Below are 12,733 nucleotides of genomic sequence, written 5' to 3'. Positions count from 1 at the left end.
ACACACGATGAATACAAGAAAATAGCCGGAGAGAGACAAGATTCTGCTGTGTTACTTCTTAAGTTTATGCTGTACGTTCGCGAGTTATTTCACCTGTCTCACCTCAGTTGGAGAAAGCCTCAAACGGATTTAAATTTAACGAAGATTTTTTTTTCTCAGTTTGTGCGAGTCACAGTGGACAAGTGTAAAGGAGCGCCAGTGATGGAAGGAAGGAGGCGCAGAGCTGTGGAAGACATGTCTCAATGCTCGTCCACGGCAAGAACGCGTGGTGATAATAACAAGTGAGAATAAAGCTTTACTACAGCGTAACACTGCTTGTGGCGAGCACTTGGTCTTCAGTGTATCTGGAAATGTTAGGAAATAGCAGCCCTGTGGTGGGCTATTTTTCTTGGGGATTTTAACTTTCCTAGCATTATTTTGTTTCCTAGATGTTTTTCAAGCCGTTTGAATGCGTTTCTTTTTCATTACATGGTTCGCTCTTTCTCTGCGGTTGTGGAGCTTTCCTCGTCTCGCTCACTTTCCTTGCCTAAAGGTTACCTGGAATCGTTCTTAACTGTGCAATTCGTCATTCTCACATGAAGCTTTTATAGTGGCAGACGGATGTTAAACTCCAACGTTTCTTTTATTCTTTTTTTTTTCAGGGTTTTGAATTTAAATAGTCCCTTACAGCTCGGCGGTGTATCCAGTACAAATCTTCTGTACCCTAAACTCTCAGTGACGAGTTACAAAGGTTGTATTCGTAATGTGATCAGTCAGGGAACTTACTACGATCTCAAGACGCCGTCCCACAGCAGTGGCACCAAGGAGGGATGTCCCATGGTGGACCAACACTGCAGGGGCCACCAGTGCGACTCCCTTTCCAAATGTGTTCCTTCGTGGACTGGCTACTCCTGCTCTTGCCCTTTCGGCTTCTCTGGTCCTACGTGTGGCCAAAGTAAGTCCGAATCTAGAAGTGTTCGAAAGTAGTCACGTGGTTACTGTGGTGGGTGTGTGTGCGTGTGCATAGTTGGTGATTGAAATGGTACGTGCTGGGTAGTTAGCCAATCAATGCAAATGTTTTATCCCTTCGGCCAATCAGATTGAGCAATCAATGCTTCATTTACGACTGATGAAGGGGTTTTCCCCGAAATGTCTCTAAAATACCATTAAGCACTTCTTGTTAACTTAAACTGAAGCATTCAACTCAAATTGCTACACAGCAATAACTTGTTTTTATTTCCAATCACGTTTAGAGGCCAATGAGTTGGTTAACGCGACTTTTCCCGCGCATTTTTCGTCTTAGAAGTTATTTTGTACTTTGATTTTTGTTTTTGCTGCTTTTACAGCTCTAAAGAGATAAGCAGAGGAACAAACATAGGTTTACCACAATTCTCCCTTCTAGAGGTCAATCGAAGTTTTTTTTTTTGAAGTAAAGGTGTCGTCTTTCAAAATAACTTCCGTCCTATTCATGCAACAAACACTTACTTTTAATCACCTTTTTACGACGTTCAAGTGTTTCTTTGTCTTCATGTCTGCGTTCTTTTAATTCAGTCATCGTGTTAATTACTAATTATTTTTTTAGGAACCCGTACCTTGACCTACGCGGACGGCAGTTTTACCCAGTACCTTTTTCACCTGCACAAGTTCGATTATGACCCGCGGGAGACTAAGATCCAAATGCAGATCCGAACACGTGACCCTGACGGTGGTGTGCTGATGTTCAATGGTGGAAGTGAAGAAGGACGGTTTAGTTTGCTAGAGGTAACTCGTATGCGCATGCTCTGTAATTTAATGGTCGGAATGCCATAAAATGGATGTTAATTTAAAAAAATTATCTTCAATATTTGAAACTAGAGGACCACATTTCTGGTTTTCGAAGCTCTAAAATAGGTCGTAATTTTCACCTCTCTCTTCCCTGGTTAGGTTTTACCATATGATACTGACGGGGATGGGGAGAGTGAGCTGATTGTCACCTACACGCTTGGACTCGAAAGCCGGTCTTCTGCAGTAGTACAGCTGACTGGTGTGAACGTGGGCAACGGTCAGTGGCACAATATAAGCGTGGTGAGGGAGAGAACACAGGTCACGCTCTCGGTGGACAGTGATGGCGATGGATATTCTGTGACAGGTATGGTGTCACGCAATCTTTGTCACCGATTCTTCCCAAGGTTATCAGATTGCAAGTTCTTACCTACTGTTAGAACGTCACTCAACGCTTCTAAAACTCTTTGAAAAGGCGTTTTCCTCTGACCATAATTGTTTTTGTTAAACATTTTTCAGAATATCTCGGCACAGAACACACACTCTTTGTTCTGGATCCTACAAGGACCTTTATCGGAGGACTAAACTCGCCTACTTTGTCACGCCACCGCCGTGACAAGAAAAATGATTTTGTTGGCTGCATTAATGATGTGAGATTTAACGGTCATCTGCTGTATTATTATAATGGAACAAGTGATATTGGCAATGCACGGTCCATAGGTACGGTGAATAACGTTTTTTATATATATTTATGTATTTGCCTCAACTGTTAGCAACAATTTTTCAGAGTAGATAACGATTAACAAGAACTGGCTTATCCCCCACTTGCGGAGCAAGGTCTTTTTACGTGAAAAAAGTACATAGAGCTAACTCTTTGAAATAGATATTTAAACAGATATTATTGGGACCGGTTTTAGCTGTCTGGTTAAGAGAGGTATCCACCTTGAGGAGAGTGTAGTTACATTCTGGCAAGTAAATTCGGCCGGGATCCGCCGTATGGTGGTGTCCACATCAAGAGAGTTGATTGTACATATAGGTTGATGCGCAAGTGGCTTATTTATCCTCTAAAAAGGTCCTCGTGCACTGTTCGTGTTTGCCCTCATTACTAGTGAAATACAGTATTCAACTACGCCCTATACCCAGAGCTCGCTAGCGTTTTTTATTTATTCATCTTTGTAACTATTTCATAATCCTCTGATGTAAGTGGCTTTTAATTCTTAAGAAAACGACTTCTTCAGCTCTGTTAGCTAATAGTAAGAAACGCTTTATTTGTATATCCATGTACGCAATGCGGACCTATGATTCTTGTGAGCAAAGTAACCAGATACCAAATGTCGTTTTTGCTCAGCCCCTTGTCAGATCACTTCTTCATAACTGCAAATGGTCTTTCTCTTCAGGTGTTACTGAAGGCTGTAGTGCAAGTCCCGTATGTGAACCCAACCCGTGTGTAGCCTCGGAATGGTGTCGAGACATTTGGCGGAAGTTTGTCTGCTTGCCTCGCCTGTGTACCTCCCGGCCCTGTCAAAATGGCGGCACGTGTGTTGAAGGAGTTGATGATAAAGGCAACAGTAAGTTCTACTGCAGATGTCCTCTGGCATTTGAGGGCGCGCTCTGTGAAGTTGAGGGCGCTGTGGTTGTTGCTGAAGATTCTGGTGTCGGATTTGAAGACGGATTGATTATTGGTAGGTTGCATGCAGCAGTCGTTGGTAATCTCCTTGTCCTTTCGTAAATTCTGTGGGAGTTTTTTGTGCTCTGATTCTTTGAACTATTCATTTAGTGGGCTTGTGAACAGTTGTTTTTGTATAGCTTCTTAGGCAGGGGAGGGGAGAGAGGCAGGGTTGGTAAGAGCAGGAAGTTCGTTTCCCAAAGTAGCAGGAGGAAGAAATAAAAATTATCAACATTGCGTAGTACTTTGCGTTTGAAAAAGTGTGAAGAAGCGGTGATCATTGAGGACGCGGAAAATTAAGATCTCCCTGTATCCCAAACCATCCTCTCCTTCCCCCTTTTCAGAATCGATGGCGCGTTTATGGAAAGTGTTTTGATCATTCTAAAACCTCTCTTCATGTGACGTGTATCTTTTGGTAGAGTTTAATCTTTCTGCACTTCATTTGTTCCATAGGCTTGTCAGTACTGGTGGTCACCCTAGTTTTGTCAGTATGCATTTTAATCGTTTACCTTCGCCGCTCCCGTCCCAAGAAAATGGACGTCGTGGTAGACGAAGATCACTTTAAACGCGACAACGTCGCCAGCTACCGCATCGAAGGAGGCGGCGAGGAGGACCTTGAGGAGGAAGGTCATGTGAGAGATATTTTGAGATCCTTTGAGACGAACGATTTCAGCCCTTGTCAAAACAAGTTTAAACTGTCCGGAAGCAACAGTGATGTCAATGGACCTTACGTTGTTCTGGCCCCGATCAAAACGGAGTCTGACGCAAGACAACGCAATGGAATCCCCCCTGCGAAACCTGTTCAGAAACCTGTCCAACCTGATAAACAGGAAGCTCAATGTTCGTTCTCTCATGATGGATCCGATCAAGAGCCTCCAGACTCTTACTCATCGCCGTCAGCGGTATCAACTCCAGAACGGCGCAGGCGCGTCCGTACTTCGTCCAAGGGAGAAGTCGGGGAAAGGCACAGTCCCGAGGGGGGAGATGGAGCAATGGAACCAAGTCCGACTCGTAAGTTAACTCAAGTGTTTGGATTAACTGAGGCAGAACAGGGGGGCATGAGATCACCTCCCGAGGGGTTTTCATCGCCGGAGAAGTACGGGAGTCTCACTAAAAGGGAACGTGGAAATGGAGCTTCTTTGCAAAGACCTAACAAAACTGAGGAAGAAAGTAGAAAACCGCTACAAAATGGTGAGTTCCCATTCTCTTCTAGCGGGTCATATGCAATGGAGAATCCGCTGTCTCGTCCAAACAGCGATCTTCCCAGTGCGGCTGTAGAAGATGGATTCCCTCCAATCCAACGAAACTCTCTCCCTCCGAGAAAACCCCCGCGATCTTACTACCCCAGAGGTGTGCCTCCCCCACCGGGGAATTTCTTGCCAGAGGATGCAATGCAGAGGTTTTATTACGAGGGTTCTGGATCTCCTACCATCTCACTAAGTACCCTTGGGGATACTGAGGGGGATTCAGAGACAGATGATTGTTATGAGTATGTAAATGACATGGGAGATAAGTTCAAGAAACTCGCGCGCATCTACGGACTGACCCCGTCTGTGACCTTCAGTCCAAACGACGAAGTCATTGGAGAGTAACGCAAGGGGAGTAACGCAAGGATAGTAACTTAGGCGAGAAACGTAAGTAGAGTAACGCAAGGGGAGTGACGGAAGGGACCAAACGCCAGTTAAACCAGACTTTTAGGCTTAAAACACGAGTACTTAATGTGATACTTTGCTTTGATCGCACACTTTCCTCTGCATCAAAGGAGTCTTAACCCTTTCATCCCCATCAAAGATCAAAAGGAGGCAAAGTTGGTTTTGCGTGATTGTGGTTCAACAGTAGAGCGCGGTAGACAATAGACTCCCTGTCACGAGGATACGATTTCCTACGAAAGGACATAATTCTTTCACAAAATGAATCCTCCCAAAGATAGTTGACCAAAATGTACGCAATGCAGTGGAGGAGAATTTTGATGCCGAGATTGGAGTGAAAGGGTTAAAAAAGAACGATAGGGAAAAGTCTCACGTGAAGAGCTCGCAAATAGTTCCAACCTCGTCCCTGGCAACCTCGTTCCAAGGGTTTCTCTACCTCGTGAAACGAAAAAAAGGGAGGACCCTGGGATCGAGGTTGTATCCCTGGTTCTTTTCCGCTGGCACATCCAAGATGGCGACCAGTCTGACCGCTATCTGGAATTTTATCTCCAGCAAAATCATGGGGACAACGTTGCGGGCTTCCTCAATTTCTGTTTTTCTCTCCTTTGCAAAGCTTCAGTTAATCATTAACAAGTACACTACACCATGAAAATGCAGGTTGTCAGCAGAGAAGCTGATTCTTATTTCCATCGATTTATTGTGAAATACTGTTTTAATGGAAAATTTGCATGGCTATTCAACATCTCAATCATTCTTTCTATAAGGGTTAAATCTTCTATTTATTAAAAAGAAAGCTTACCACTTGCATGTAAAGCTTGTATCTCAAGTCAGTTGTATATTTTTATTTTCTTGACGGGGAAACTCATAACTCTTCCTTGCCAAAAAATTGGAATAACATTCCATGTTGCTTGTAAATCTGTACAATAATTGCCAACACGGAGATGTTTAGGTTTGGTTCCAGCTTAGAACGCTTTAGAAATTTTATAGTGTTGGCCAACTCGTTTTGCACGTATTAGATTTGATATTGCGGATTAGAATTATTTAAAGAAATATCATTTTGAAAAGGAATATGTCTATATTATATTTTGATATTTAAATCTGAAGTAATTTAAGTCAAAATGTTAGTGTGCCGTGTTTTTATCTAATAAGCTTGCACTTCGTAAATTAATTATCGACTTCTAAGTCGTGATATTGTTTGTACAGTTATTGAACGAGGTGCAAGGTTTTGAGATAAGAGTATAAAATACGAGGTCCTCGGCATTTAAAACTAGTTTAAAGAATGTTAAACTTATTAGGAGCATTTATATTGTTAAGCTTTCGTCCTGGATTGCTTTCAAATATTAGCGACAGTTAACTGTTGTGCAGTTTTCGATTGACTGTGTAAAACAATTAGTGAAGTTTACTTTCAGTTAGTTTTCGTTTGCGTAGTTCAGTGATTGGTTAAAAATACGCACAAAAGCGCTCTAAACCAATCAGAGCCAATATGCTGTTCTATTTAACAAATCGGAGCGTGGCTTGGTGCAAGCGTGTTTTCCCGCGTTTTGTACCGGTTGACGTCTGCTATGGTTGGTTTTTCATTTGTTTTACGACAGTCGTCTTACATGTAAGACTGCCATTCTAAAAGTATTTCTAGGTGTAAATATTAGTTATCAAAAAAGGACAAGAAAAAATCAGTCCGCAATCAAACAGAGCGCAAGCGTTCCTTTTACTAAGCCTCGTTTTGTTCTTGTTCAGATGTAGGCCTTTTTTTGCATGCCTAAATGGTTAGTGAAAGAGCTGGCTATAATGAGATTAAAAATAAAGAGAATAGTTACGAGCTTGTTGTCAAGTTTTACCTTCTCTGTCGTTTGTACGAGTGAATAGTCTCCATCGCATTTCCTTTCTCATAGTTGCCCGTTACGAAATTCGCCAACCACGTGACCAAAATGGACGGAAGTCTGGACAATAAAGAATCTCCCCAACAGCCCGTCAATTTGGAGTGATGCGCGTTGCGTGACTTCCCGAGTAACCGCTGCTGAGTCGATTCAAGAAAAGATGACTCATGAGGCCCGAAATAACATGTCATTTATGTCATGAGCACGGGAGAAAAAAAAAGTCTGTCTCTAAGGTCGTATTCATACCAATAACCCTCATTTATCGGCAAATTTTACTGATAATTATTTACAATGTAATACAGCACGGCTGGGAATCAGTTCACCGCCAGTCTTTTTCACGCGGTAGAAGGGAAGGGGGTGCTTTCTTTATATTTTGCCAAAGCAAGGTCTCCCGCCTTTGTACCTCTTGAGGATAGTTATTTTTTTAAACTTTTTATCCTTTGGGCTAGAGCCACCTTTAACTGTTGGTAACATACCCGGTAAGAATGAAGAGCGTTTAATTTCTATTTGAATGGTCTACATTTTGGAAAATTAAGCTGCTTTCCATTCAATCCAGAATTCCAGAACTTTCAAAACAGTGTCAAATGGTACAGAAATGTTCTTGGAAAGTTTACGGAAAATCCGAAAATTGCTGAATTTCCGAAATGAAAACCATTCAACCGAAAATTCCCGGAGCAAATTTTCGAAAATTTGGGTGTTCTTCGCGAGGTTGACCCTATTTTCCGGAGTTTCCAGAAAATATTTTTCCATTCGCCGCCAGAAATTTCCGGAAATTCAAACCGGACATTTATAATTTAGAAACTTTCCGCACCGCCGGGCACCGTTTCGAAAATTCCGAATTTTGATCGCATGGAAAGTGCCCCAGGTAGGTACGAGTTTGCTTTGACAAAGACCTCAATTTTTTCATTGGAGAAAACGTATTTCAGTTACATGAAATCTTCAAAAACAGCACCAAAATTGTGTTGAAAGACCCACGCCCATTACTCTTTTAGATCAGGCCTGGGAATGAATGACAATGTAGCCAAGCCTTTGCTTCTTCAACATGGCGGCCGTCTCTTCTAGTTTTGTACTCTGCCTCCTTTCCTTGTCTTTCTCGTTCGCTGCGAAGGATGTTTTCCACGAAGAATTGCTTCTGAGGCCATTGAAGACTGGCCAGGTGTATGCACACTTTCAATTTACCACAGTTTGGGACGTGGATATCAGAGATACGAAAGCTTGTAAGTGTGACAACTTTTAGTTCTCGACTTTATCAGCTTAAAACTTATTTGCGGGCACTGTTAACCAGATCACCGTTATCCTCCTACACCCGATGTCACATAAAAGGCCAAGTCTGTAAGAAGAAGACGTAGGACTGATAGTCTCCCAGTACAGTCCCAAGGCAACTTGGTCATAATTTATTAGTACATGAAAAAGTTTTATAGCTAATTGAATCAACCAATCAGATGGCGCTATTGCCGGTCCAGTCTTTTTCAAGTGTGGAAAATACTAAACCGAGACTTGCTGAACTATTGGACAAGATGTTTTTTGATCTCTGTGCTATTCTAAATCAAGTAAATATACAAAACATACTTGAACTGCAGGAGAAAGATGTAAAGGCAAGTCAAATCACTATAGACTGTTGGCAGCTGGTCTTTTCTCTTGGATTCCAACAAGTTTCAGCATCTCTTCGCCCTGGTGGCGGGGTACTTCCAGAAAAGTTGGGTGGGGGTGTGCAGCCCACTTCCCAAAACCTTTACCCTAATTATGACCAAAATCTACATTTTTTGCTACCCTATTTATGACCTGACCAAACATTCAATAGCCAATATCAATATGACTGTTGTGGCTGACACAATTGCTTCAAACATAAGTTATGAAGGGCTTTTGCTGATGGTCTTATTGATGATGAAAGAGTAGCTTCTTCTAAGAAACATACCTAATTCAAGACTAGAGTGGTAAAACCCTACCCTATTTATAACCAAAATAGCAAAAATCAATACCCTATTTACGACCAAAACAGCTGAAAACCCTACCTTTTGGGGCCGCACATACATATATAACCCATATAAGGGAGTACCCCCTCCCCACTCTTCTCATACTCCCTGCCAAATTTTGTGAGAGAAATAGCTATCGTTAAGTATGCAACTGAGGCAGTTACAAAAATAAAGCCAGAAAAATTCAGGCTTGAACAGGATTAGAACCCATGATGTCTGTAATGCTGGCCTAGTGTGCTATCAACGGAACCATCAAGTAGCCAACTGGAACCTGATGACATGAGTTTGTAATGTGCCCAAAGGTGGCAAAGATCTGTTGCTTTGCTACTTAAGAGGTGGTAGCTACTTTTAGAATTTTACATGCTTAGTGGATTTTAGGGTTATTAATCTCGCAGAATGGTGCATTGATTCATGCTAAAAATGTTTAGCTCTGATATGGGTTGGTAGATTAACAAATTGACTGGCCCAGTAGCCATTGATTTAGGCTTATAGATAGTCTTTCCCTGTAATAATAGATTTAGGAATGGAATACACGTACGTATTTAGAACAAGCTTGAACAGCTCTTAGATGTGGCATGTCTACATAAATTATTGTATTGTACTGTACATGTAATCTTATGTATCTTTCATCCTAGTTTCCCACTACAACCTTTTTTCGAAATCCTTTGGTCAGATCATCAATCAATATTCAGTAGAAGAGTTGCATTTGAGTCTCACTCAGGGACAGTGGCAGCATGAACAGTGGGGATATCCTGTGACGTCTGCACCTCCAGGAGCAGAGTTATGGGTGTGGTTTCAAGACAGAGTGAAAGACAGGTAGTGTTATACAATTTTTTGCATCTAAGGATGAACACATCATGAACAAGCGATCTGAATGGGTATTAAATGCTGTATAATTTGTCAACAACCATTTGAAGTTTGGCAAATTATAAAGTTTTTTGCACAAAGTCCAACAGAGTTGGTATTGTTTTATCAAGTTGTGAAAATGTTTGCAATAAGTGTGGAAGAAACGTCAAGAAGTTCTCAGATTAAAGGACATTGATCTTTGAGGTTTCTTCTATACCTATATTTATTGAAAATATTTTGACAACTCACTAAAACAATACCAATTGTACTGTACTTTGGGTACAAAAGTTTTCATTATGGTCTCCAAAATGACGAATCATGCAAAGTTTGAAACCCATTTAGAACATGTTTTTTGTGACGTGCTCCTACTTAATGGATGAAACAATAATAAATTACGTGGTTAGCCTTTTCAAAAGGTAATAAACCACAATGATGTTGTCTGTCAGTTTCAGGTACAAAAAGAATTTTTTTCTTCCAACAGAGTTGATGAAAACTGGTCGGGCTTAACCCAAGCACTATCTGGTCAATTTTGCGCATCACTGAATTTCATAGACAGCAAAACAACCTCAAGTCCCAAGCTTTCTTTTAGAAGAGGAGGTGTTGCTTCCGCTGCTGGTACAAACAGTTCACTGTTAAGACATGCTGCACTGCCAAGAGAACTAGTGTGTACAGAGAACCTCACTCCCTGGAAAAAACTGTTGCCTTGCGACTCCAAGGTGATTATATTTCTTTAGGCAGAGAGGGTTTCTCCTGTTTCCATTTGGTTTGCGTTATTACCACTTCCTGCTGTAATTTGGCCTGTTATTCAAGATTACAGTTTTGGTGAAGCCCCAATAGTGCCATATGGTACAAAATGTCATAATAAGCTTAATATTTGGCCAATTCATTTCAAATTTGGACACCAAAAGGATCTTTGAGAGATCTTCACATTGGAAGCATAAAATCATACCTCCCTCCTGAATTAGACTTAATTAACCACCCCTCAAGTTTTTTGTACTTTTGCGCTTTACCATTTTACAGTCAAGTGAATATCTGATAAAAATCTGCACACCCAGAGCTGCAAATTAAGCTTTTGTTTAAGGGTATACCCAATATATACAAGGAACAAGATAGTTTTGAACATTTTCAGTTTTTACTTTGCAGACTCCTCAATTCAGTTTGTGACATCCAGTATGTCTGTTGTGGTGATTTAGGACATACCCCAAACAATACCTTTCAACTGGTATATCACTTGTGGTCTTTCGATCTTCGGTTTTCATTTTACAAAAATAAGGTGTTTCTCTGGGGCTTAAAGGGTTAGAGTAATGAGTTTACAGTGCAGCCCATGGTAATTAAGATAAGTTATTATTTCATCCCATTTTTAACTTAGTTCTATTACTTTTGCAACTAGAAATTAATTGTTCGTAGTTTGTCATATCCTTTTCCTTTTAAATCAATTTATCAAGTTTTCACTGTTAAACAATACACTCGCCCTCTGACTCCTACTGACTGCTTCTAAATCTCTAGATATCTCCCTGCTCCTCCTCTGGTGTCCTGCATTTGTTGAATGTTGTTCCTAATTATGGTGTTTCAGGTGTAGCTGGTAAAATATTCTCATAACTTTTTATGGTTTTTGTAGGCTGGTTTAACTACATTGTTTTACTCATTGCTGCTCTACAGTGTGAGTTACCACTCTCTAGGGGTCCATCTGCGACCAATTTGCCAGGTAAGTAACTTTGATTAGAAAGTTTACTTGACTTACAGAATGTTACACTCTTTTAGTGTATCCTTGATCAGCTCCTTGATCTTGCTTGTAAATAACCAACTGGTTTGCCTCCTGCCAAACCACTATAAACAACAAAATTTGAACATTTTTGTGTGCATCCTTTTAACTTGAGTCCTTTGAAGATGCCAGTAAAAAATGGAATACCAACGGCTGAACTTTTCTAAAATCCTGAGACAAAGATTAAAAAAATACACACAAATTAGTCCTACCCACTATTCCTAACTGTTCTTAGGCCTGCTCTCTCTTCTTTGGCCTGAACCTCTTGTGCTCAGACATTCTGTGATGAAGCACTCTAACTCAGGGTTCGTACAGGTCCTGGAAAACCTGGAAAGTCCTGGAATTTTATTGTGGCATTTTCCAGGACTGGAAAGTCCTGGAAAAGGGCTACTGGTCCTGGAAAGTTCTGGAAATCTGTTAAAGTCAAGTAAAAAAACATGAAATGTATGGCAGACAGTAAGGATAATTAACATTAAGATAATGGGAGTGAAAGGATTAATGTGAATTTTAGAGTCCTGGAAAAATCAATCTGAGTCCTGGAAAAGTCCTGGAAATTTGTTTCTGAAAAAGGGTACGAACCCTGTAACTGGTTATTATAGCATTTACTGTACTGTAGAAATATTAATGAGTGCCACTTTTTTGTTCTTACCGCACTTTGTCATCATCTGTGATCTATTACTGAACAGACATACAACAACATGGAATCTATTTGTTAAGGTCACTGATTACACTGATTACATTTAAGGATCCAAGCTGTTCACAGTTCTCTGTGGAGCTAGTACAGTCACTATCCATGGTGCTAGATCCATTGTTAAGAGGAGGATCTAAATTTGGTAAGTAATATACAGTACATGTAGCAAACACTAGAGACCACATTTCCAGACTTTAAGAAGAGCGTTGAAAATGTGATGCACAGCAGAATATTTTGATAGGCTGCAAGGTGTTTGAAAATGTTGTAAAATACTGGTAATGTCTAGAATGTTTGATATATCTTCTCAATTGAGATGAAAATTGGAGAGAAAACAGAGAAATAACATCATAATGAACTCTATGCTAATATATTGGGATGAAATATTCAAAGCCTGTCACAGTTATGATTTGCTTTGTTTACACTTGATGAAATACACATGATAATGAGATTGAAAAGTGCTGTCCACTGCGGGGACATATTATGTATAAACATTTTTACACCTTCTACCAAGTCCTGTTATTGACATCTTGAT

At 40.6% G+C, this 12,733-nt stretch overlaps 2 protein-coding genes across 2 annotated transcripts in view; both read left to right on the top strand.

The window, feature by feature from the left end:
• The window catches only part of LOC145465771 (protocadherin-like protein), a 36,720-nt gene extending 29,412 nt beyond the window's left edge, over window positions 1–7,308 (top strand). Inside the window, 7 exon segments of the mRNA XM_081449528.1 lie at window positions 160–281; window positions 642–934; window positions 1,562–1,740; window positions 1,903–2,107; window positions 2,260–2,460; window positions 3,138–3,422; window positions 3,860–7,308. Coding sequence (XP_081305654.1) covers window positions 160–281; window positions 642–934; window positions 1,562–1,740; window positions 1,903–2,107; window positions 2,260–2,460; window positions 3,138–3,422; window positions 3,860–4,998 — 2,424 coding nt within the window. The 3' untranslated portion in view covers window positions 4,999–7,308.
• Window positions 7,309–7,438: 130 nt separating this feature from the next.
• LOC145465327 (GPI-anchor transamidase component PIGT-like) overlaps window positions 7,439–12,733 on the top strand; it is a 12,968-nt gene continuing 7,673 nt past the window's right edge. Inside the window, exons 1-5 of the mRNA XM_081449104.1 lie at window positions 7,439–8,146; window positions 9,538–9,718; window positions 10,230–10,464; window positions 11,367–11,453; window positions 12,256–12,343. Coding sequence (XP_081305230.1) covers window positions 7,972–8,146; window positions 9,538–9,718; window positions 10,230–10,464; window positions 11,367–11,453; window positions 12,256–12,343 — 766 coding nt within the window. The 5' untranslated portion in view covers window positions 7,439–7,971. The remainder of the gene's footprint in view (window positions 8,147–9,537; window positions 9,719–10,229; window positions 10,465–11,366; window positions 11,454–12,255; window positions 12,344–12,733) is intronic.

Source organism: Orbicella franksi, chromosome 13, assembly GCF_964199315.1.
Source record: "Orbicella franksi chromosome 13, jaOrbFran1.1, whole genome shotgun sequence".
NCBI lineage: Eukaryota > Metazoa > Cnidaria > Anthozoa > Scleractinia > Merulinidae > Orbicella > Orbicella franksi.
Note: the sequence above shows the minus strand (reverse complement) of the source record. Positions and strands in the feature narration are given on the sequence as shown.